Source organism: Oncorhynchus mykiss, chromosome 16 (genome assembly GCF_057628025.1).
Source record: "Oncorhynchus mykiss isolate SJ-2025 chromosome 16, ASM5762802v1, whole genome shotgun sequence".
Lineage (NCBI taxonomy): Eukaryota > Metazoa > Chordata > Actinopteri > Salmoniformes > Salmonidae > Oncorhynchus > Oncorhynchus mykiss.
In genome coordinates, this window is record NC_143037.1 from 3,042,334 (window position 1) to 3,064,147 (window position 21,814).

Genomic DNA, 21,814 nt, shown 5'->3' on the forward strand with positions numbered 1-21,814 from the left:
CGAGGGCGATGGTTCGAGGGCGATGGTATGAGGGCGATGGCACGAGGGCGATGGTCATGAGGGCGATGGTCCGACGGCGATGGCTCGAGGGCGATGGCTCGAGGGCGATGGCTCGAGGGCGATGGCTCGAGGGCGATGGCTCGAGGGCGATGGCTCGAGGGCGATGGCTCGAGGGCGATGGCTCGAGGGCGATGGCTCGAGGGCGATGGCTCGAGGGCGATGGTTCGAGGGCGATGATCCGAGGGCGATGCGCTGAGGGCGATGCGCTGAGGGCGATGCGCTGAGGGCGATGTGCTGAGGGCGATGGCACGAGGGCGATGGTCATGAGGGCGATGGTCCGACGGCGATGGCTCGAGGGCGATGGCTCGAGGGCGATGGTTCGAGAGCGATGGATGGTTCGAGGGCGATGGATGGTTCGAGGGCGATGGATGGTTCGAGGGCGATGATCCGAGGGCGATGCGCTGAGGGCGATGCGCTGAGGGCGATGCGCTGAGGGCGATGGTTCGAGAGCGATGGTACGAGGGCGATGGTACGAGGGCGATGGTACGAGGGCGATGCGCTGAGGGCGATGGTACGAGGGCGATGGTACGAGGGCGATGGTACGAGGGCGATGGTACGAGGGCGATGGTACGAGGGCGATGGTACGAGGGCGATGGTACGAGGGCGATGGTACGAGGGCGATGGTACGAGGGCGATGGTACGAGGGCGATGGTACGAGGGCGATGATCTGAGGGCAATGCGCTGAGGGCGATGCGCTGAGGGCGATGCGCTGAGGGCGATGCGATGATCTGAGGGCGATGATCTGAGGGCGATGATCTGAGTTACTCAGTCAGAACTGCTGAGATCGTATGATTTAGTAAGCCATGTCGGAACAGGACAGAACTACAGACTAGAAAACCGGTCTGTGAGAGAGCAGTAACTGAGGACGACGACTCACACCGGCTGGGATTCATTATCATTAACTTGTATTTAAGGAAAACCCTGGGGAACACACAAAATACAATTATACACCCCAAAAAATTTAAACCCACAAAATTAAATAAATAGCAAACATTATATAAACAAATGAAACACGTATCAATATGGATCTCTGTGAGACAACTGGTGAAAGCTTTGTGGTTTTAGTAGGTCAAGTCAGGACAGGCAGACTAGATATGACACGTAGAGGATTGTGAAACGGGGTAGTGACAGGGCTAGTTGTTGTATACACACTAAGTTTTGGTCCGTGGTTTTAGTAGGTCAAGTCAGGACAGACACGGAGAATGTCACGGGAGAGATGGGAGAATCTACAGGGGTGGTTGGGGATAACCAGTCATACAACAAGATGACAGGACTGCTGAGAGTAGGTCGTGTCAGGACACATCGGGACAAGACAGACAATTTCATCCTGTCAGAGAGAGAGAGACCGAGCTCCGTGACTGTGAGAGACCGAGCTCCGTGACTGTGAGAGACCGAGCTCCGTGACTGTGAGAGACCGAGCTCCGTGACTGTGAGAGAGAGGAACAATTGGCCTGCATCTACAGGTCAGCGGTTTCATACAGCCGGCTCAGATCTATGGGTCAGGAGCTCTCTCCCCCCATCCAACACCTACTTGCCTCAGAGATGCTGTGACAGTGTGGCATCTCCCACAGGCATCACCCACAGGCATGGATGATAAAGGTAAACTATGACTCATTAGAATACATTGACCACACAGGAAATGCATCCTATCAAACTGTCTCTCGCTCTCTTGACTTTCTCATCCTGTTCCACTCTGCAACTAAAAAAAGGTTTACCGATTCACACGGTAAACTCTCACGGCTGTCTCTCTCGTGACTTCATCCCCCCAAAAAACTGCCTCCTCGCCAGCTAAACAAACATCTTCAGGTTCTCATGCCTCACTACACCGTCTCGCAGGTCTCTGTTCACCCCAACTAGTCATCTGTCTGATCTGACACCGGTTACCGGTCAAGAACTCAACAGCTACGGGAGCATCAGGATTACAGATGTGTGATCCTACATTAAAGATAGACATTTTAGTCATCAAGGGACCTGATAAATGACTATAGGGAGAGCTGTGGTCCAAATGCCCCCCTATCCCCTATGGGCCCTGGTCTAAAGTAGTGGCCCCCTATGGGCCCTGGTCTAAAGTAGTGGGCCCCTATGGGCCCTGGTCTAAAGTAGTGGGCCCCTATGGGCCCTGGTCTAAAGTAGTGCTCCCCTATGGGCCCTGGTCTAAAATAGTGGCCCCCTATGGGCCCTGGTCTAAAGTAGTGCTCCCCTATGGGCCCTGGTCTAAAGTAGTGGCCCCCTATGGGCCCTGGTCTAAAGTAGTGGGCCCCTATGGGCCCTGGTCTAAAGTAGTGCTCCCCTATGGGCCCTGGTCTAAAATAGTGCTCCCCTATGGGCCCTGGTCTAAAGTAGTGGACTACATAGTGACTAGGGTGCCAATTGAGACAGTCGAGAATGAACCTGACTCACTCACTACACAGCACAGCTCTCAACATGTTTACACAGCACACAACAGCCTACCTAATCAGCACCGCCAGGCTCTCATACCACCCCCCCCCCCCCCTACCCGGGTCGGCCGGATAACAGTGGAGGGAATGATATTCAGCAAACTGTCGGCAGGATAAAGAAACCACGTTGGTTTCCTACGAGGTTAATGTCTACGGTGCTGCCAACAGATGTTGTACAAAAGCATTCGGGACGGTGAAATGGCGTTTCATCTCGCTCTGGGGTTCAAGCTGGAAAGCGAGGTGGTGACAGCGTTGATTTCTCTCTCGTAAGAATCAGCGTCCCTGTCCGACCCTCACCCTACCTAGTACCACACCAGTAGATGAAGAGGGGGGTCATCACCCTACCTAGTACCACACCAGTAGATGAAGAGGGTTTGTCATTACACCGTAGCAGCTTGGGGGGAGGGGGGGGTCATTAAGCCGTAGCAGCTTGGGTGGGGGTGGGGGGTCATTACACCGTAGCAGCTGGGGGGGGGGGGGGGGTTATTACACCGTAGCAGCTTGGGGGGTGGGGGGGTCATTACACCGTAGCAGCTGGGGGGGGGGGGTTATTACACCGTAGCAGCTGGGGGGGGGGGGGGGTTATTACACCGTAGCAGCTGGGGGGGGGGGGGGGTTATTACACCGTAGCAGCTTGGGGGGGGGGGGGGTCATTACACCATAGCAGCTGGGGGGGGGTCATTACACCGTAGCAGCTTGGGGGGGGGGGGGGTCATTACACCATAGCAGCTGGGGGGGGGGGTCATTACACCGTAGCAGCTGGGGGGGGGGGTCATTACACCGTAGAAGCTTGGGGGGGGAGGGGGGTCATTACACCATAGCAGCTGGGGGGGGGGGGTCATTACACCGTAGCAGCTGGGGGGGGGGGTCATTACACCGTAGCAGCTGGGGGGGGGGGGTCAGGAGTAGTTGACCTGCTGTACCAGGGCCCTGGTCAAAAGTAGTGCCATTTGGGATGTAGCCGAAGCTCAGTCTACCTGGATGTGAGTGGTTGGGGACGAGCAGTGAGCCAGAAAAGCCCTGTGGTGGACTAGTCCGGACATACTGCTAAAACCTCCCAGCCCATTCAGCTATAATACTGTTATTATGGGCCCCCCACCCTATTCACGGATATACAGACCGACTACGAACACTGTCTGCAATGCTAAAATGTGTCTCATAACACTCTTTAATTCACCCCTTGTTAAAATCATTACAGTTTTAGTTTATTTAACCAAAATGTAAAATGTAGTTTATTTATTTAACCAAAATGTAAAATGTGTTGTGACAGAGGCTTGTTTTAAAAGACGTAGCAGTAGCCAACAGTTTGTATTAAAATGGTGGACCTCTCATCTCAGGGCCCCTTGTTTAAACACAGCACGTGTTCCGCGAGGTCGTCCTGACATTTACTATCTATTACGCTCAACATGAAAAGCATTTGGACTCTGTCCCAAATGGCACCCTATTCCCTACATAGTGTACACTACGTTTGACTGGAGCCCTATGGAGCCTAAATGGGTCCTGATCAAACGCAGTGCACTGTGTAAGGGAATAGGGTGCCATTTGGTAAGTACAACTGTAGAGAGAGAGAGAGAGATATACCATACGTTGTCTCAGTCGCTCACACACCACACACACACACACACACACACACAGGGTTATCAGCTAAGAGTGTATAAGAGCATGTCTACAGCTGCCAGATTTCCTTTCCCAGGCGACAGCCCGGCTCTAAACTAACTCTCTGAACTGTAGTTGGGACTGGCCATAAGTCTGTGTGTGTGTGTGTGTGTGTGTGTGTGTGTGTGTGTGTGTGTGTGTGACACTGGTATCGTCCTGGCCCTAACAGACACACTGTCCAACAAAGCTGCCAGGACATCTGATTAAAAAGCTATCTCTCTAGCCAGGCTGCCAGGACACCTGACTGAACTCATCTCCACACACACACACACACACACACACACACACACACACACACACACACACACAAATGAAACTTTTGCAAAGTTTGTAACTTTGTAGCCTATCCGTTACATCAAACTGCTTTCAGAAAGCAGTAGATTCAAGAGCATTAAAACCTACGCCACAGAACTACATTCCACTCACCACTATAACCAATACAGGATTTACCCTCCTAGCACCATAATCAATACAGCATTTACCCTCCTAGCACCATAATCAATACAGCATTTACCCTCCTAGCACCATAATCAATACAGGATTTACCCTCCTAGCACCATAATCAATACAGGATTTACCCTCCTAGCACCATAATAGGTAGGACGCCGACCCCCGCGGTAGGACGCCGAACCCCACGGCAGGACGCCGACCCCCGCTGCAGGACGCCGACCCCCGCGGTAACACGCCGACCCCCGCGGCAACACGCCGACCCCCGCGGCAGGACGCCGAACCCCGCGGTAGGACGCCGACCCCCGCGGCAGGACGGCGACCCCCGCGGCAGGACGGCGACCAGTTATCAGCGTTCCTGAATATATCAGGTACAGTGATACCTAAACGTTGGTAAATACCCATTAAATTGCTGGGAGTTTATACATGGAGTGTGCAACATAGTTTATTTTGATTCGGTAAACTATCGATATAAAATGATCAACCCCATCTACACGAGTAGCCAAGATCTAGGTTCTGCTACAGGTACTCTAGTTGAACTGAAACACAACTCAAACTTTGAGAGAGAGAGCTTCTCTCCATGACACACACACGAAAAACACTTTCCCTCAATCTCTCACCACACACACACACACACACACAGAGACAGAGGAAAAACACTTTCCCCCCAATCTCTCCCTCACACACACTTCCACAGTTCAAAGCCTTGCAGGCAGCACCGTGACAGAGAGTGGCAGAGGAGAACACACCACACCTTGGGTGTTTCTCAATATGCACACTACCGCTCTCATGCGCCAAGGACGTTCTTGTGAGGACTAGAGAACACATAAAACATAACATTTGAGCTGCACCTCCCCCTACTGTATTACCTCACGCTGAGCAGCACTCCCCCTACTGTATTACCTCACGCTGAGCAGCACTCCCCCTACTGTATTACCTCACGCTGAGCAGCACTCCCCCTACTGTATTACCTCACGCTGACCAGCACTCCCCCTACTGTATTACCTCACGCTGAGCAGCACTCCCCCTACTGTATTACCTCACGCTGAGCAGCACTCCCCCTACTGTATTACCTCACGCTGCACCTCCCCCTACTGTATTACCTCACGCTGCTCCTCCCCCTACTGTATTACCTCACGCTGAGCAGCACTCCCCCTACTGTATTACCTCACGCTGAGCAGCACTCCCCCTACTGTATTACCTCACGCTGAGCAGCACTCCCCCTACTGTATTACCTCACGCTGACCAGCACTCCCCCTACTGTATTACCTCACGCTGAGCAGCACCCCCCCTACTGTATTACCTCACGCTGAGCAGCACTCCCCCTACTGTATTACCTCACGCTGCACCTCCCCCTACTGTATTACCTCACGCTGCTCCTCCCCCTACTGTATTACCTCACGCTGAGCAGCACTCCCCCTACTGTATTACCTCACGCTGCACCTCCTCCTACTGTATTACCTCACGCTGAGCAGCACTCCCCCTACTGTATTACCTCACGCTGAGCAGCACTCCCCCTACTGTATTACCTCACGCTGCTCCACCCCCTACTGTATTACCTCACGCTGAGCAGCACTCACGCTGCACCTCCCCCTACTGTATTACCTCACGCTGCTCCTCCCCCTACTGTATTACCTCACGCTGCTCCTCCCCCTTCTGTATTACCTCACGCTGCTCCTCCCCCTACTGTGTTACCTCACGCTGCACCTCCCCCTACTGTATTACCTCACCCTGCACCTCCCCTACTGTATTACCTCCCCCTACTGTATTACCTCACGCTGCACCTCCCCCTACTGTATTACCTCACGCTGAGCAGCACTCCCCCTACTGTATTACCTCACGCTGCACCTCCCCCTACTGTATTACCTCACGCTGAGCAGCACTCCCCCTACTGTATTACCTCACGCTGCTCCACCCCCTACTGTATTACCTCACGCTGAGCAGCACTCACGCTGCACCTCCCCCTACTGTATTACCTCACGCTGAGCAGCACTCACGCTGCACCTCCCCCTACTGTATTACCTCACGCTGACCAGCACTCCCCCTACTGTATTACCTCACGCTGAGCAGCACTCCCCCTACTGTATTACCTCACGCTGAGCAGCACTCCCCCTACTGTATTACCTCACGCTGCACCTCCCCCTACTGTATTACCTCACGCTGCTCCTCCCCCTACTGTATTACCTCACGCTGAGCAGCACTCCCCCTACTGTATTACCTCACGCTGAGCAGCACTCCCCCTACTGTATTACCTCACGCTGAGCAGCACTCCCCCTACTGTATTACCTCACGCTGACCAGCACTCCCCCTACTGTATTACCTCACGCTGAGCAGCACTCCCCCTACTGTATTACCTCACGCTGAGCAGCACTCCCCATACTGTATTACCTCACGCTGCACCTCCCCCTACTGTATTACCTCACGCTGCTCCTCCCCCTACTGTATTACATCACGCTGAGCAGCACTCCCCCTACTGTATTACCTCACGCTGCACCTCCTCCTACTGCATTACCTCACGCTGAGCAGCACTCCCCCTACTGTATTACCTCACGCTGCTCCACCCCCTACTGTATTACCTCACGCTGAGCAGCACTCACGCTGCACCTCCCCCTACTGTATTACCTCACGCTGCTCCTCCCCCTACTGTATTACCTCACGCTGCTCCTCCCCCTTCTGTATTACCTCACGCTGCTCCTCCCCCTACTGTGTTACCTCACGCTGCACCTCCCCCTACTGTATTACCTCACCCTGCACCTCCCCTACTGTATTACCTCCCCCTACTGTATTACCTCACGCTGCACCTCCCCCTACTGTATTACCTCACGCTGAGCAGCACTCCCCCTACTGTATTACCTCACGCTGCACCTCCCCCTACTGTATTACCTCACGCTGAGCAGCACTCCCCCTACTGTATTACCTCACGCTGAGCAGCACTCCCCCTACTGTATTACCTCACGCTGCTCCACCCCCTACTGTATTACCTCACGCTGAGCAGCACTCACGCTGCACCTCCCCCTACTGTATTACCTCACGCTGAGCAGCACTCACGCTGCACCTCCCCCTACTGTATTACCTCACGCTGAGCAGCACTCCCCCTACTGTATTACCTCACGCTGAGCAGCACTCCCCCTACTGTATTACCTCACGCTGAGCAGCACTCCCCCTACTGTATTACCTCACGCTGAGCAGCACTCCCCCTACTGTATTACCTCACGCTGAGCAGCACTCCCCCTACTGTATTACCTCACGCTGCTCCACCCCCTACTGTATTACCTCACACTCCCCCTTCTGTATTACCTCACGCTGCACCTCCCCCTACTGTATTACCTCCCGCTGAGCAGCACTCCCCCTTCTGTATTACCTCACGCTGCACCTCCCCCTACTGTATTACCTCACGCTGCACCTCCCCCTACTGTATTACCTCACGCTGCTCCTCCCCCTACTGTATTACCTCACGCTGCTCCTCCCCCTACTGTATTACCTCACGCTGCTCCTCCCCCTACTGTATTACCTCACCCTGCTCCTCCCCCTACTGTATTACCTCACCCTGCACCCCCCTACTGTATTACCTCCCCCTGCACCTCCCCCTACTGTATTACCTCACACTGCACCTCCCCCTACTGTATTACCTCACACTGCACCTCCCCCTACTGTATTACCTCACACTGCACCTCCGTGACCCTCCCGCGCCCCGGACTCGTACTCAGACCCTCCCGCGCCCCGGACTCGTACTCAGACCCTCCCGCGCCCCGGACTCGTACTCAGACCCTCCCGCGCCCCGGACTCGTACTCAGACCCTCCCGCGCCCCGGACTCGTACTCAGACCCTCCCGCGCCCCGGACTCGTACTCAGACCCTCCCGCGCCCCGGACTCGTACTCTGACCCTCCCGCGCCCCGGACTCGTACTCCGACCCTCCCGCGCCCCGGACTCGTACTCCGACCCTCCCGCGCCCCGGACTCGTACTCAGACCCTCCCGCGCCCCGGACTCGTACTCCGACCCTCCCGTGCTCCGGACTCGTACTCCGACCCTCCCGTGCTCCGGACTCGTACTCCGACCCTCCCGTGCTCCGGACTCGTACTCCGACCCTCCCGTGCTCCGGACTCGAACTCCGACCCTCCCGTGCTCCGGACTCGAACTCCGACCCTCCCGCGCTCCGGACTCGTACTCCGACCCTCCCGCGCTCCGGACTCGAACTCCGACCCTCCCGTGAAGTATTCATTTTGAGAAACACCCCTTGTCTACCCTGAGATTGTAATCATGAGTTTGAGGAGATATATGAGGGGTTTGAGAAGCAGTCACCCTTTCTTCCTGTTGGTTACTTGAACAGGAAGACCTTTCTCTGAAAACAGCCTGACGCCCCCCCCCCCCTTCCCCTCCTCCCTCCCTCCCAATAATTCAGAACGAAAAAGTAAAAGAAAAATGATAGAAAAGTAGTAACACCAGGAATAAAGACAATAACTTGGCTATATACACGGGTTACCGGTACAGAGTCCATTTGAAGCGGTACGAGGTAATTGAGGTAAGGATAGTCACTAGGCAACGGGATAAATAATAAAAACAGTAACAGCAGCGTATGTGATGAGCCAAAACAGTTAGTGTAAAAATTAAATAAAATTTAAGTCACTGCAGGTAGTTAAATAGTTTAACAAATAGCTACCTGGACTAACTATTTAGCAGAGTTATGGCTTGGGGGTAAAAGCTGTTTCGGGTCTTGGAACTTGAAGCAAAAAAAAAAATGCAATTATAAATACAATCACGTTTTAAAAACAGTTCTGATAACCACAAATAAAAATGGTTCATATTTTTTATTTCTCAACAAGGGATTATTCTGCCTTTGTAATCCTTGAGTCTCGTAAAAAATGTCTAAATCCAAATGGTGAATAGAAACGTATATACCAGCAGGAAGCCTAGTGGTTAGTGTTGGGCAGCAGGAAGCCTAGTGGTTAGAGTGTTGGGCAGCAGGAAGCCTAGTGGTTAGAGTGTTGGGCAGCAGGAAGCCTAGTGGTTAGAGTGTTGGGCAGCAGGTAGTCTAGTGGTTAAGAGTGTTGGGCAGCAGGTAGTCTAGTGGTTAGAGTGTTGGGCAGCAGGAAGCCTAGTGGTTAGAGTGTTGGGCAGCAGGTAGTCTAGTGGTTAGAGTGTTGGGCAGCAGGTAGTCTAGTGGTTAGAGTGTTGGGCAGCAGGTAGTCTAGTGGTTAGAGTGTTGGGCAGCAGGAAGCCTAGTGGTTAGCGCGCGCTGGACTAGTAACCAAAAGATCGAATCCCCGAACTGACAAGGTAAAATTATGTTGTTCTGCCCCTGAACAAGGCAGTTAACCCACTGTTCCCTGGTAGGCCATCATTGTAAATAATCATTTGTTCTTAACTGACTTGCCTAGTTAAATAAAGGTTAAAAAAAAAAAATAATAATAATAATAATATTATCAGAAGTTCACATACGCTAAGTTGACTGTGCCTTTAAACAGCTTGGAAAATCCCCCAAAAATATGTCATGGCCTCAGAAGCTTCTGAAAGGCAAAAATGACAAAATTTGATTCAATTGGAGGTATACCATCAAGCTCAGTGCCTCTTTGCTTGACATCATGGGAAAATCAAAAGAAATCAGCCAAGACCTCAGAAAAAACATTGTAGACCTCCACAAGTCTGGTTCATCCTTGGGAGCAATTTCCAAACGCCTGAAGTTTCCACATTCATCTATACAAACAATAGTACGCAAGTATAAACACCATGGGACCACGCAGCCGTCATACTGCTCAGGAAGAAGACGCGTTCTGTCGCCTAGAGATGAACGTACTTTGGTGTGAAAAGTGCAAATCAATCCCAGAACAACAGCAAAGGACCCTGTGAAGATGCTGAGGAAACAGGTACAAAAGTATCTATATCCACAGGAAAAATGAGTCCTATAGCGACATAACCTGAAAAGCCGCTCAGCAAGGAAGAAGCCACTGCTTCAAAACCATCATTAAAAAGCCAGACTACAGTTTGCAACTGCACATGGGGACAAAGATGGTACTTAATGACCATCGTTATGTTTGGAGGAAAAAGAGAGAGGCTTTCAAGTTAAAGAACATCATTCAAACAGTGATGCACGGCGGTGGCAGCATCATGTTGTGGGGGTGGCAGCATCATGTTGTGGGGGTGGCAGCATCATGTTTTGGGGGTGGCAGCATCATGTTGTGGGGGTGGCAGCATCATGTTGTGGGGGTGGCAGCATCATGATGTGGGGGTGGCAGCATCATGTTGTGGGGGTGGCAGCATCATGTTGTGGGGGTGGCAGCATCATGTTGTGGGGTGCTTTGCTGCTGGAGGGGCTGGTGCACTTCACAAAATAGATGACATCATAAGGGAGGAAAATGATGTGGATATACTGAAGCAACATCTCAAGACCTCCATCAGGAAGTTAAAGCTTGGTCACAAATGGGTCTTTCAAATGGACAATGACCCCAAGCATACTTCCAAAGTTGTGGCAAAATGGCTTAAGGACAACAAAGCCCCACGAGGCAAAAGCAAAAACAGGTTTAGAAAAGTTTGCTCATTGATAAAAAATAAACAGAATTACCTTATTTACTTAAGTATCCAGACCTTTTGCAAATGAGACTCGAAATTAAGCTCAGGTGCATCCTGTTTCCATCGATCATCCTTGAGATGTTTCCACAACTTGGAGTCCAGCTGTGGTAAATTCAATTGGTTGGACATGATTTAGAAAAGATCCCCCAGTTGACAGTACATATCAGAGCAAAAATCTAGGTCTAAGGAATTGTTGGTAGAGCTCCAAGCCTCCCGTAGCAGCCAGGGTCACGAGCCTCCCGTAGCAGCCAGGGTCACCGAGCCTCCCGTAGCAGCCAGGGTCACCGAGCCTCCCGTAGCAGCCAGGGTCACCGAGCCTCCTGTAGCAGCCAGGGTCACCGAGCCTCCCGTAGCAGCCAGGGCCAGGGTCACCGACCCTCCTGTAGCAGCCAGGGCCACCGAGCCTCCCGTAGCAGCCAGGGCCACCGAGCCTCCCGTAGCAGCCAGGGTCACCGAGCCTCCCGTAGCAGCCAGGGCCAGGGTCACCGAGCCTCCTGTAGCAGCCAGGGCCAGGGTCACCGACCCTCCTGTAGCAGCCAGGGCCACTGAGCCTCCCGTAGCAGCCAGGGCCACTGAGCCTCCCGTAGCAGCTAGGGCCACTGAGCCTCCCGTAGCAGCCAGGGCCACTGAGCCTCCCGTAGCAGCCAGGGCCACTGAGCCTCCCGTAGCAGCCAGGGCCACTGAGCCTCCCGTAGCAGCCAGGGCCACTGAGCCTCCCGTAGCAGCCAGGGCCACTGAGCCTCCCGTAGCAGCCAGGGCCACTGAGCCTCCCGTAGCAGCCAGGGCCACTGAGCCTCCCGTAGCAGCCAGGGCCACTGAGCCTCCCGTAGCAGCCAGGGCCACTGAGCCTCCCGTAGCAGCCAGGGCCACTGAGCCTCCCGTAGCAGCTAGGGCCACTGAGCCTCCCGTAGCAGCCAGGGCCACTGAGCCTCCCGTAGCAGCCAGGGCCACTGAGCCTCCCGTAGCAGCCAGGGCCACTGAGCCTCCCGTAGCAGCCAGGGCCACTGAGCCTCCCGTAGCAGCCAGGGCCACTGAGCCTCCCGTAGCAGCCAGGGTCACAGAGCCTCCCGTAACAGCCAGGGTCACAGAGCCTCCCGTAACAGCCAGGGTCACAGAGCCTCCTGTAGCAGCCAGGGTCACAGAGCCTCCTGTAGCAGCCAGGGTCACAGAGCCTCCTGTAGCAGCCAGGGCCATAAGCTAGTTTGGACAGAGGCGAGGTCAAGTTGGATGGGACAGACCCATATGTCTCTCCCCCTTTCACTCACTCCCTCTTTCTCTCTCTCTCCCTCTCCCTCTCTCTCTGGAGAAAAATATCATTAATACATTCCATTAGGGTGGAATAGCTTGCTTGAAAGTTTACTAACCTAGTTATTTAGCTATAGAAACTTTTAAATTGTTTCAGATCAGTGAAGAAGCCCATTGAGCAGGTTGTCCATCTGAACTGTCTGTCGTGTTGACCCGTCTACCTGATCTAGGCCTATCAGCGCAGCACATGTGCATGGCTAGCCAGGGTCTCATTAAGTGCAGCACATGTGCATGGCTAGCCAGGGTCTCATTAAGTGCTGCACATGTGCATGGCTAGCCAGGGTCTCATTAAGTGCTGCACATGTGCATGGCTAGCCAGGGTCTCATTAAGTGCTGCACATGTGCATGGCTAGCCAGGGTCTCATTAAGTGCTGCACATGTGCATGGCTAGCCAGGGTCTCATTAAGTGCTGCACATGTGCATGGCTAGCCAGGGTCTCATTAAGTGCTGCACATGTGCATGGCTGGCCAGGGTCTCATTAAGTGCTGCACATGTGCATGGCTAGCCAGGGTCTCATTAAGTGCTGCACATGTGCATGGCTAGCCAGGGTCTCATTAAGTGCAGCACATGTGCATGGCTAGCCAGGGTCTCATTAAGTGCAGGACATGTGCATGGCTAGCCAGGGTCTCATTAAGTGCTGCACATGTGCATGGCTAGCCAGGGTCTCAGTAAGTGCTGCACATGTGCATGGCTAGCCAGGGTCTCATTAAGTGCAGCACATGTGCATGGCTAGCCAGGGTCTCATTAAGTGCAGCACATGTGCATGGCTAGCCAGGGTCTCATTAAGTGCAGCAGTTCAGTGTGGGTGGCAGAGTTAAAGATTTGAAAAGCCTGCGCTCCAACAGAGCGTGGCAGAATTAGGACACACACACAAAGAGCCAGGCCCAGCCAACAGTGAGGAACAAGAGGCCAGGCAGTGCTCCACAGGTAATGCAGAGTGAAGACCTGGGTTCAAAATAAAACATTGTTGCACTCTTCGATTTGCACTTCTATTCTATTGGTTCCACTGTGCCAACCAAATCGCAATTAAAGCTCAACTAAAATAAATTGAATCCAGGTTTTGGCTCTCCCTTCAGTTGAACCCAATCACTCTGCTCCGTCCACCAGAACCAATCCATTTCTGAGAGGCACATATAGTCGATATGATAACCGTGGCGATTGTTGTCGCTTACTGGAAGTACAGACACACCTGGGAGGAGGAAGCCAGAGCTCAAAGACTGCCTCGATTCTGTTATAGCGACCTCTAGGCCTAACCAATGGGGAAAGACCTCCTCTGTTGTTCTGTACAACGGCAACTAGGACCCACCCACACACACACACACACACACACACCTCAAGACAGAAACGGAACCCTGTCGGACCCCATTGTTGACGTTCAGCTGTCATTGGAGCAGTGCTAAGATAAGTCCAAAAAAAAAAAATGTTTACCTTTTTGATACATTTTCCCATGTCCAGTTCATTCATACTTTTAAATGTATTTATTATAATTAGAAAATGGGTTTGTAACCAAAGCCAGGCACAGGCCTAGTTAGAACATCTGGCTACAGAAAACTAACTGTCAGGCTGCCAACATCTACAAACACGAGGAGTGGACAATAACACTAAGTAAATTAACATCTAAATTACAAAGTAGAACATATACAAAATTGTACTGTATTGGGGAGAAATCCATTTCTCCATTTCACTTTTTGACAGCACCCCCTGTTGATTCGAAACCTTCCATACATATGTGGTCAGGAAGTGATTTTAGGTCAAATGTGACTCATTATCTACTGGAAAAGATAAACGGTTTGAGTGTGATACATTTTAAAAGCTTATAAACAAACAGGGTTGTCAAACTATTGTTTACATTTTCGGGGGGGGGGGGGGGGGGGGGGAAGAGGTCAGAAATCAACTGTCGAGGGGGTCCCTAAAACACAACGCACCGAACGAGTCGGCAGAGGAACTCTGTGTGGTCCTTAACAGGATATGCATATGCTAATAGCCCAATGGCCTGTCTGTTTATACCACCCATGAAGCCGCACGTTGTGGGGAGGGATAACGTAGTGGGCTGTGTGAAACGCACTCTTCAGCCTGAAGTCGTCACTTGTTAACTTCCATGGCGCTTTTGGAGGAGGGCTGTCACGTGTGCAAAGCAGGAGGAAATGGTACTTGCTCAGCAAGCAGTGTGACGTACGTCACACATAGAAACCACGGAAACCAGGCTGTTCTGTCCTCTCATAGCAACGCTGCGGGAGCCCCCTCATAGCAACGCAGCGGGAGCCCCCTCATAGCAACGCTGAGGGAGCCACTCATAGCAACGCCGAGGGAGCCACTCATAGCAACGCCGCGGGAGCCCCCTCATAGCAACGCTGAGGGAGCCACTCATAGCAACGCCGCGGGAGCCCCTCATAGCAACGCCGCGGGAGCCCCTCATAGCAACGCCGCGGGAGCCCCCTCATAGCAACGCCGCGGGAGCCCCTCATAGCAACGCCGCGGGAGCCCCTCATAGCAACGCCGCGGGAGCCCCTCATAGCAACGCCGCGGGAGCCCCTCATAGCAACGCCGCGGGAGCCCCTCATAGCAACGCCGCGGGAGCCCCTCATAGCAACGCTGCGGAAGCCCCTCATAGCAACGCTGTCCTGTTTCACAACATTACATTTTATTACTCTTCTGTGCTGAGAGCAAAAGAGTCCCGTAGTCTGAAAAGTGCTCCACCTCAAAATATCCATCCCCCACGTCAGAAAGGCTTTGTTATAATAGTTTACATATTTATTACGTAGCCTGCCTTAGAAAAGAAAACTTCATTTGAAGTGAGACAGTAACCTAGACTGTTGAAGTTGAACTAAAAGAACACCAAAAGGTTGAAGCCACATCTGCCGAGGGGTTATCTGATACAGAAGAATGATTAAATGTTTTTTGGTCACGCGGTTGTGTGTTTGCTACACCCACAATAAAACCACATTTCCGATCATAATAAAACTAGACACATTTCATAATGGAGTAGAATTGAACCATAAACATTTTTTTTTTTTAAAGGAAATAAAATAAAATATTATTAAATTATACAAATATCACACCTGTGGCCGGTCAATTATTTAAATGAGAAAGCCCTGGATGTCCCCACAACTCAAAAATGTAGGTCGAACATTAGTGTTGACAATATGCAACATTCATTCACTATTTATTGTGTGTTCTAGACAAGTGATTGATGGGCGGTAAAAATTGTAAAGAACACAACGGTGTTAAGGTTATGGTGACCGAGCCCATTCAGACTCCCTTCAGAGCCTATTCACAGACTCCCTTCAGAGCCTATTCACAGACTCCCTTCAGAGCCCATTCAGACTCCCTTCAGAGCCCATTCAGACTCCCTTCAGAGCCCATTCACAGACTCCCTTCAGAGCCCATTCATACTCCCTTCAGAGCCTATTCACAGACTCCCTTCAGAGCCCATTCACAGACTCCCTTCAGAGCCCATTCAGACTCCCTTCAGAGCCCATTGACCGCCGAGCCCATTCAGACTCCCTTCAGAGCCCATTCACAGACTCCCTTCAGAGCCCATTCACAGACTCCCTTCAGAGCCCATTCACAGACTCCCTTCAGAGCCCATTCACAGACTAACTTCAGAGCCCATTCAGACTCCCTTCAGAGCCCATTCAGACTCCATTCAGACTCCATTCAGACTCCATTCAGAGCCAATTCAGACTCCCTTCAGACTCCCTTCAGAGCCCATTGACCGCCGAGCCCATTCAAGGGCTAAATACTAAATAATTGCCATATCTCCATGTTAAAGGGTTTACAGGGTTATTAAGGTTCCCCACAGCCAGATCTCCATGTTAAAGGGTTTACAGGGTTATTAAGGTTCCCCACAGCCATATCTCCATGATAAATGGTTTATAGGGTTATTAAGGTTCCCCACAGCCAGATCTCCATGTTAACGGGTTTACAGGGTTATTAAGGTTCCCCACAGCCATATCTCCATGATAAATGGTTTACAGGGTTATTAAGGTTCCCCACAGCCAGATCTCCATGTTAAAGGGTTTACAGGGTTATTAAGGTTCCCCACAGCCATATCTCCATGTTAAAGGGTTTACAGGGTTATTAAGGTTCCCCACAGCCAGATCTCCATGTTAAAGGGTTTACATGGTTATTAAGGTTCCCCACAGCCATATCTCCATGTTAAAGGGTTTACAGGGTTATTAAGGTTCCCCACAGCCATATCTCCATGTTAAAGGGTTTACAGGGTTATTAAGGTTCCCCACAGCCAGATCTCCATGTTAAAGGGTTTACAGGGTTATTAAGGTTCCCCACAGCCATATCTCCATGTTAAAGGGTTTACAGGGTTATTAAGGTTCCCCACAGCCATATCTCCATGTTAAAGTGTTTGTTTATGGAAGACAGACATAAGAAAGTTGTCTCCCCGATAGAGAAATGCCTGATGGGAAGTTTGGCTCTTTTTACTGACCCTGTTGTTTTCAACTAGTTAAAGAATAAATATTTTTAATTGATTTCATTCATTTGAGTCAGTAAGGACAGAGTATACAAGAGATGTGGTCTCCAGACCACGTATTGGTCTGGTCTCGGTGTTGGATACATTTTTACTCGGTCTTGATTCGGTCTCGGAACAGTGAGGTCCTTTCTTCCCCAGACCAGCGGAGTAAAAATCTAAATTTAATCAGCTCCCATTCAGACATCCCATAAAACCACTTCGACCAGGCCAAATAACTCGCACTCCTTTCATGACACAGTAATATCTTGTGTTATCTTATCTCCCTCACTAGCTTTAAGCACCAACTGTCAGAGCAGCTCACAGATTACTGCACCTGTACATAGCCCATCTATAATTTAGCCCAAACAACTACCTCTTCCCCTACAGTATTTATTTATTTTGCTCCTTTGCACCCCATTATTTCATTCTTCCATTGCAAATCTACCGTTCCAGTGTTTTACTTGCTATATTGCATTTACTTTGCCACCATGGCCTTTTTTTGCCTTTACCTCCCTTATCTCACATTGTATCTCACGTATCTTATTTTTATACTGTATTATTGACTATGTTTGTTTTATTCCACGTGTAACTCTGTGTTGTTGTTTGTGTCGCACTGCTATGCTCTATCTTGGCCAGGTCGCAATTGTAAATGAGAACTTGTTCTCAACTTGCCTACCTGGTTAAATAAAGATGTTCTCAACTTGCCTACCTGGTTAAATAAAGATGTTCTCAACTAGCCTACCTGGTTAAATAAAGGTGTTCTCAACTAGCCCACCTGGTTAAATAAAGGTGTTCTCAACTAGCCTACCTGGTTAAATAAAGGTGTTCTCAACTAACCTACCTGGTTAAATAAAGGTGAAATAATTGATAAAAAATAAAAATAAAATAAAAAAAGTTATGGCCTATTGAAACCTAGGCTTCCTACTTTAGGGGAGTGAGGGGAATTGTATGAAAGTTGTGCTCACTAGGCTATTAGTAAGGTGAGACCGAGGGAAGTTGGAACACTTTATTTGTATATATAAACATGTTTGAGTTTGTGACTCTGTTTGCCCTCACAGTGAATTTGTTCACCATTCTGAATGTCTAAAAGATTTCATATGTTCTTCTGAAATATTAACATAGAATTACTGGACATTTTGAAGTCTTATGATCGTGGCAATTTGACAATTACAATCGTGGTGTTGAATTTTACTCGCATTTTTTGTGGTATAAGTCTTGGAGTCTTCATCTCCCTCCCGGTCTCGCTGGCCTTTCGTTCCCGGTCTTGACTCCGGGTCTCGGTGGTCTCGAACACAACACTGCCCTCTACCGGCAAACAATCAACTGAAAACTCGAGTCGTGATTCTACAAGCCTCTCGTTCACCATGAGTGGATCATTTGAGCTGTCATTTGTAACAGACTTGAAAAAGCTTTAAAAACAACGCACATGTGTTGATTGCTAATCATACAAATAATATTATTTCTTGGTACATTTGAAACGAGGTCTAGTTGTCCGCAACCGGACTAGATTGTTAACGATTCTTGGCGGAGTGAATTGTTTGGGTGACAACGTTAAGCACTGCACTGTATCGTTCGCAAACTGCAGCACCCCAAACGATTCGTTCTCGTTCGTTGAGCAGTTAACAAAAATATAGATATATGTCCATTACAACATCAATAATTCATTAATTGCATTCATTATAGATTCTCATTCATCTGTTGTAAACATGTATTTTTCCTTCTCTTCGCTACCTGCACCGTGATCCCATGCTGCCTGCGCGCATGTATGACTGACAGGTGTCGGTCGGAGAGCACGAGTCACCGGAGGAGCGCAGTATTAAGCCACCCTCATTACGGCCAGCCGGTCAATCTAACGACTAGAAACGAGTCATTTAGAAAAACTAAATCATGACTCTTGAAATCAGTAAAAAATCGTTCAGAAAAGAATACATCGTTCGCGAACTGCAGGTGCAGGTTTAGACAAAGACTTGCGGTACTCACTTTTGAGCGCAGGCACGGTTTAGATTTAGGTGAAGGAACCCTGTAATAATTTAAACTACTATTATATAAAGAGGTGCTGGAACTCAAGCAGTAGAACACGAGGTTTTCGGTACTCGGGTCAAATGAAGTCCTTCCCAAGTCCAGCACTGCACATCACAAAACCAACTTCACTGGAAAAACACCGTCGGCTGCAACGGTGTTAAAAACCGGTATAACAGTGTACAGAAAAGTGTATATTTTGCATTTGTGATATTAGTTTTTGATGTGATATGAAAGTTCAGCGAGTTATGTTTCTAGAACCGGACTGCAGTTGAGACTCGGGTCACGTTTAGATGGGAGTGTTTGGCTGTTGATTCTGCCATCGCCTCTATACAGTCCATGTCAGGTCATTTAACTATAATGAGTAACGTTGGGCTCCTTTAGTCCATTATTAGGCTAGTGGCGACCATTCAATCCTTGTCGCTGATTTAATTTATTTCGGGGACGAATGCAATGATTAGGGAAGCCTTTTCCCAGCCCAGCCTAATGATGTTAGCGCACCGTGAGACGAGAGCTCTAGGTTATCAAGATATCAACTTACCGGCCAGGCGAAACTGAACTGCAAAACAATCTTGGATCTTTCGTTCTTCGCCGAGTTCTTCAAAGAAAATGTATTCCCTCCAAGGACAGGGGTAGAACCGGACCCGAAGCTGCAAGGTCCCGCAGCCGAAACCCGCGACTGGTATTCCTTCAAACACACTTTAAAATACGTGTCACACTCATCCATCCTGCATTTCCGATCCCCGGTGATCCGCGAGCCGTCACAACACAGCCCGCTAAGAAGCTCGCCGTTCCGGTTGTTCATCGATAAGATCTCCAACTCGAACTGACCGGTTCCCTCGGCCACCTGTTGGTAAAGCAGAACCAAGAAACGGTGAAACCGCTGGAAATTGGCGGCCCAGCGCCTCTACAAAATGTGCAAACTATGGTAATAGATCAAAGTAATTGAGCCGTACAAGTTATCGAAAACAACTCAATCTGGCATACTAACTAACACATTAGAACTGGGAAAAACTCAAATGGGACTGTTTCACTTGGGGAAGAGGGTTGCAGCCGATCAATGCAGCCAGTTAAAACGCCACACAGTTAAAACGCACACAGCCATAAAACGCAGTGACTCTGGCTAAATATTTCCCACACTCCTAGTTATCTTGATCTTTTAACTAGCCTATATAAAATAAAACGTCGCCTACTGACGAATCAATGCGTCCACAGAAGCTGTCTGAACATATTCCACAATGTGCAACTGTAAAGTAATCCACATACCTTTGCACAAAAGCACAACAATAAGGCATGTAAGCAAAGATCAGCAACGCCAACAACCGAGCCCCTTCTCAAAATCATGCCTCCGGTGTTGCCTTGCCGCTCCGGTCGCTCTGCTTGGAAACTAGACGGTGTCTGACCGAGTCACCGTACCAATGCACTCCTCCGATTTCAACATGCACAGAGTCCAGAACAAGACTTTGTCCAACAAGCCACAGCTTTGCAACACAGAGGGAAATGCTTCCGTTTGCGTCCTTCGTATGTCCGTCGGCTCAACTTCTTCTAGTTCGGTAGTTCGTATCGTTATATTCCGTTTTTTTTTATCCAATTACTTCTTCGCAGCGAAAAGTGTGTAGCTTACACGCCAGTGATGTGGGTTGTTGCAGTATCTGTCCAGGACTGAACGTAATGTTTGTTAGGACCACATAGCCAGTTCAACCAGGGAAGGGGAAGGACGCTGGCGGACATTATATATTCATGAGACAATGACAACGCCTCCTTGTTGAATATTGAGTAGCCCTGTAAATCTACTTAACCTAATGCCGAGAAGTTGCGTCAAAGGCTCTCTTCCATTTCCCCTGAAAACGGGAACATCCGGTTGGCTGGGACTCGGCAGAAGCTGTAGAGAATGCCAACATGCTGTCCTAAAAACCGGAAATGAGTTACCTCTGGTTCGTTCAGTCATTCCTATGAATGAATGGGACAGAATCGGCTTTTGGGATAAACACAAAACGTGAAGTGTGAGGTTAACACAAGTTTAGAATATCTTATACGTTTTGTTCTATGAGATAATATCAGTCAGTTAACATGACCTTTATGACTTATGAAGCATCTTTGATATTGATGTGCTTTTTTGTATCGCATAAATGCTTAAATATTCATAGACCGTGACGTCAGCTGATGAATAAATCTCATAGGACAACGTGTAAAGATATCCTTAAGCCTGTGTTTACCGTAGACCTTACTGTCTGTGTTTATCTAAAAACCCTACAAAAACACTATTCATTTCCCCATAGACTTTGTCAAAACGAACCATGGCAGAGTAAGTGCCTACAAAAAGACGCCATTACTATTTCTCTCTATAATCTACTGTACCGGTATTCAAACCTAAGAGTTATGATTCTGCGAGTTATTTTTGTTGTTGTTGTTGAGTTGAACAACTATTAGGAAAGGAAATAGAACACTTAATCAATTAGTTGTAAATAATAACAAATAATAAAAAAAAAACATTTTTAAATCTCACTGTCAAAATCAGCCTTAAAAAGTAGGTTAAAATACATTATATCAATATTTTCCTTCCTGCATATTTGACAAGGTATGTCAAATATGGGCTTATCAAAATAGATGATGAATTAGCCCCATGAGTGAGTCTGGGAATTCAGATTAGGCAGAAAATAAACAGAGAAAAATCCCTTGTTTCTGGAACCATGATTTGTTCTTCGTGATGTGGAACACTGATAATGTCTCTGTCCCCAATGGCACCACATTCCCTACACAGAACACTAATTTTGACCAGGACATATAAGGAAGAGGGGACCATTTAGGATGCAGCTAATGTCAAATCTAAATGCATTTGTCACATGCTTTTGTAA

General features: G+C 49.6%; 1 protein-coding gene across 2 annotated transcripts in view; it reads right to left on the bottom strand.

Annotated features, from left to right (window-relative positions):
* The window catches only part of jag1b (jagged canonical Notch ligand 1b), a 99,574-nt gene extending 78,886 nt beyond the window's left edge, over positions 1-20,688 (bottom strand). For both annotated transcript variants that reach the window (XM_090201764.1, XM_090201763.1), the window contains exons 1-2: positions 20,226-20,688; positions 19,501-19,806 (exon numbers count right to left, since the gene is read on the bottom strand). In XM_090201764.1, the coding sequence (XP_090057890.1) occupies positions 19,501-19,806; positions 20,226-20,303 (384 nt within the window). In that variant the 5' untranslated portion in view covers positions 20,304-20,688. The remainder of the gene's footprint in view (positions 1-19,500; positions 19,807-20,225) is intronic.
* Positions 20,689-21,814: the final 1,126 nt, after the last annotated feature.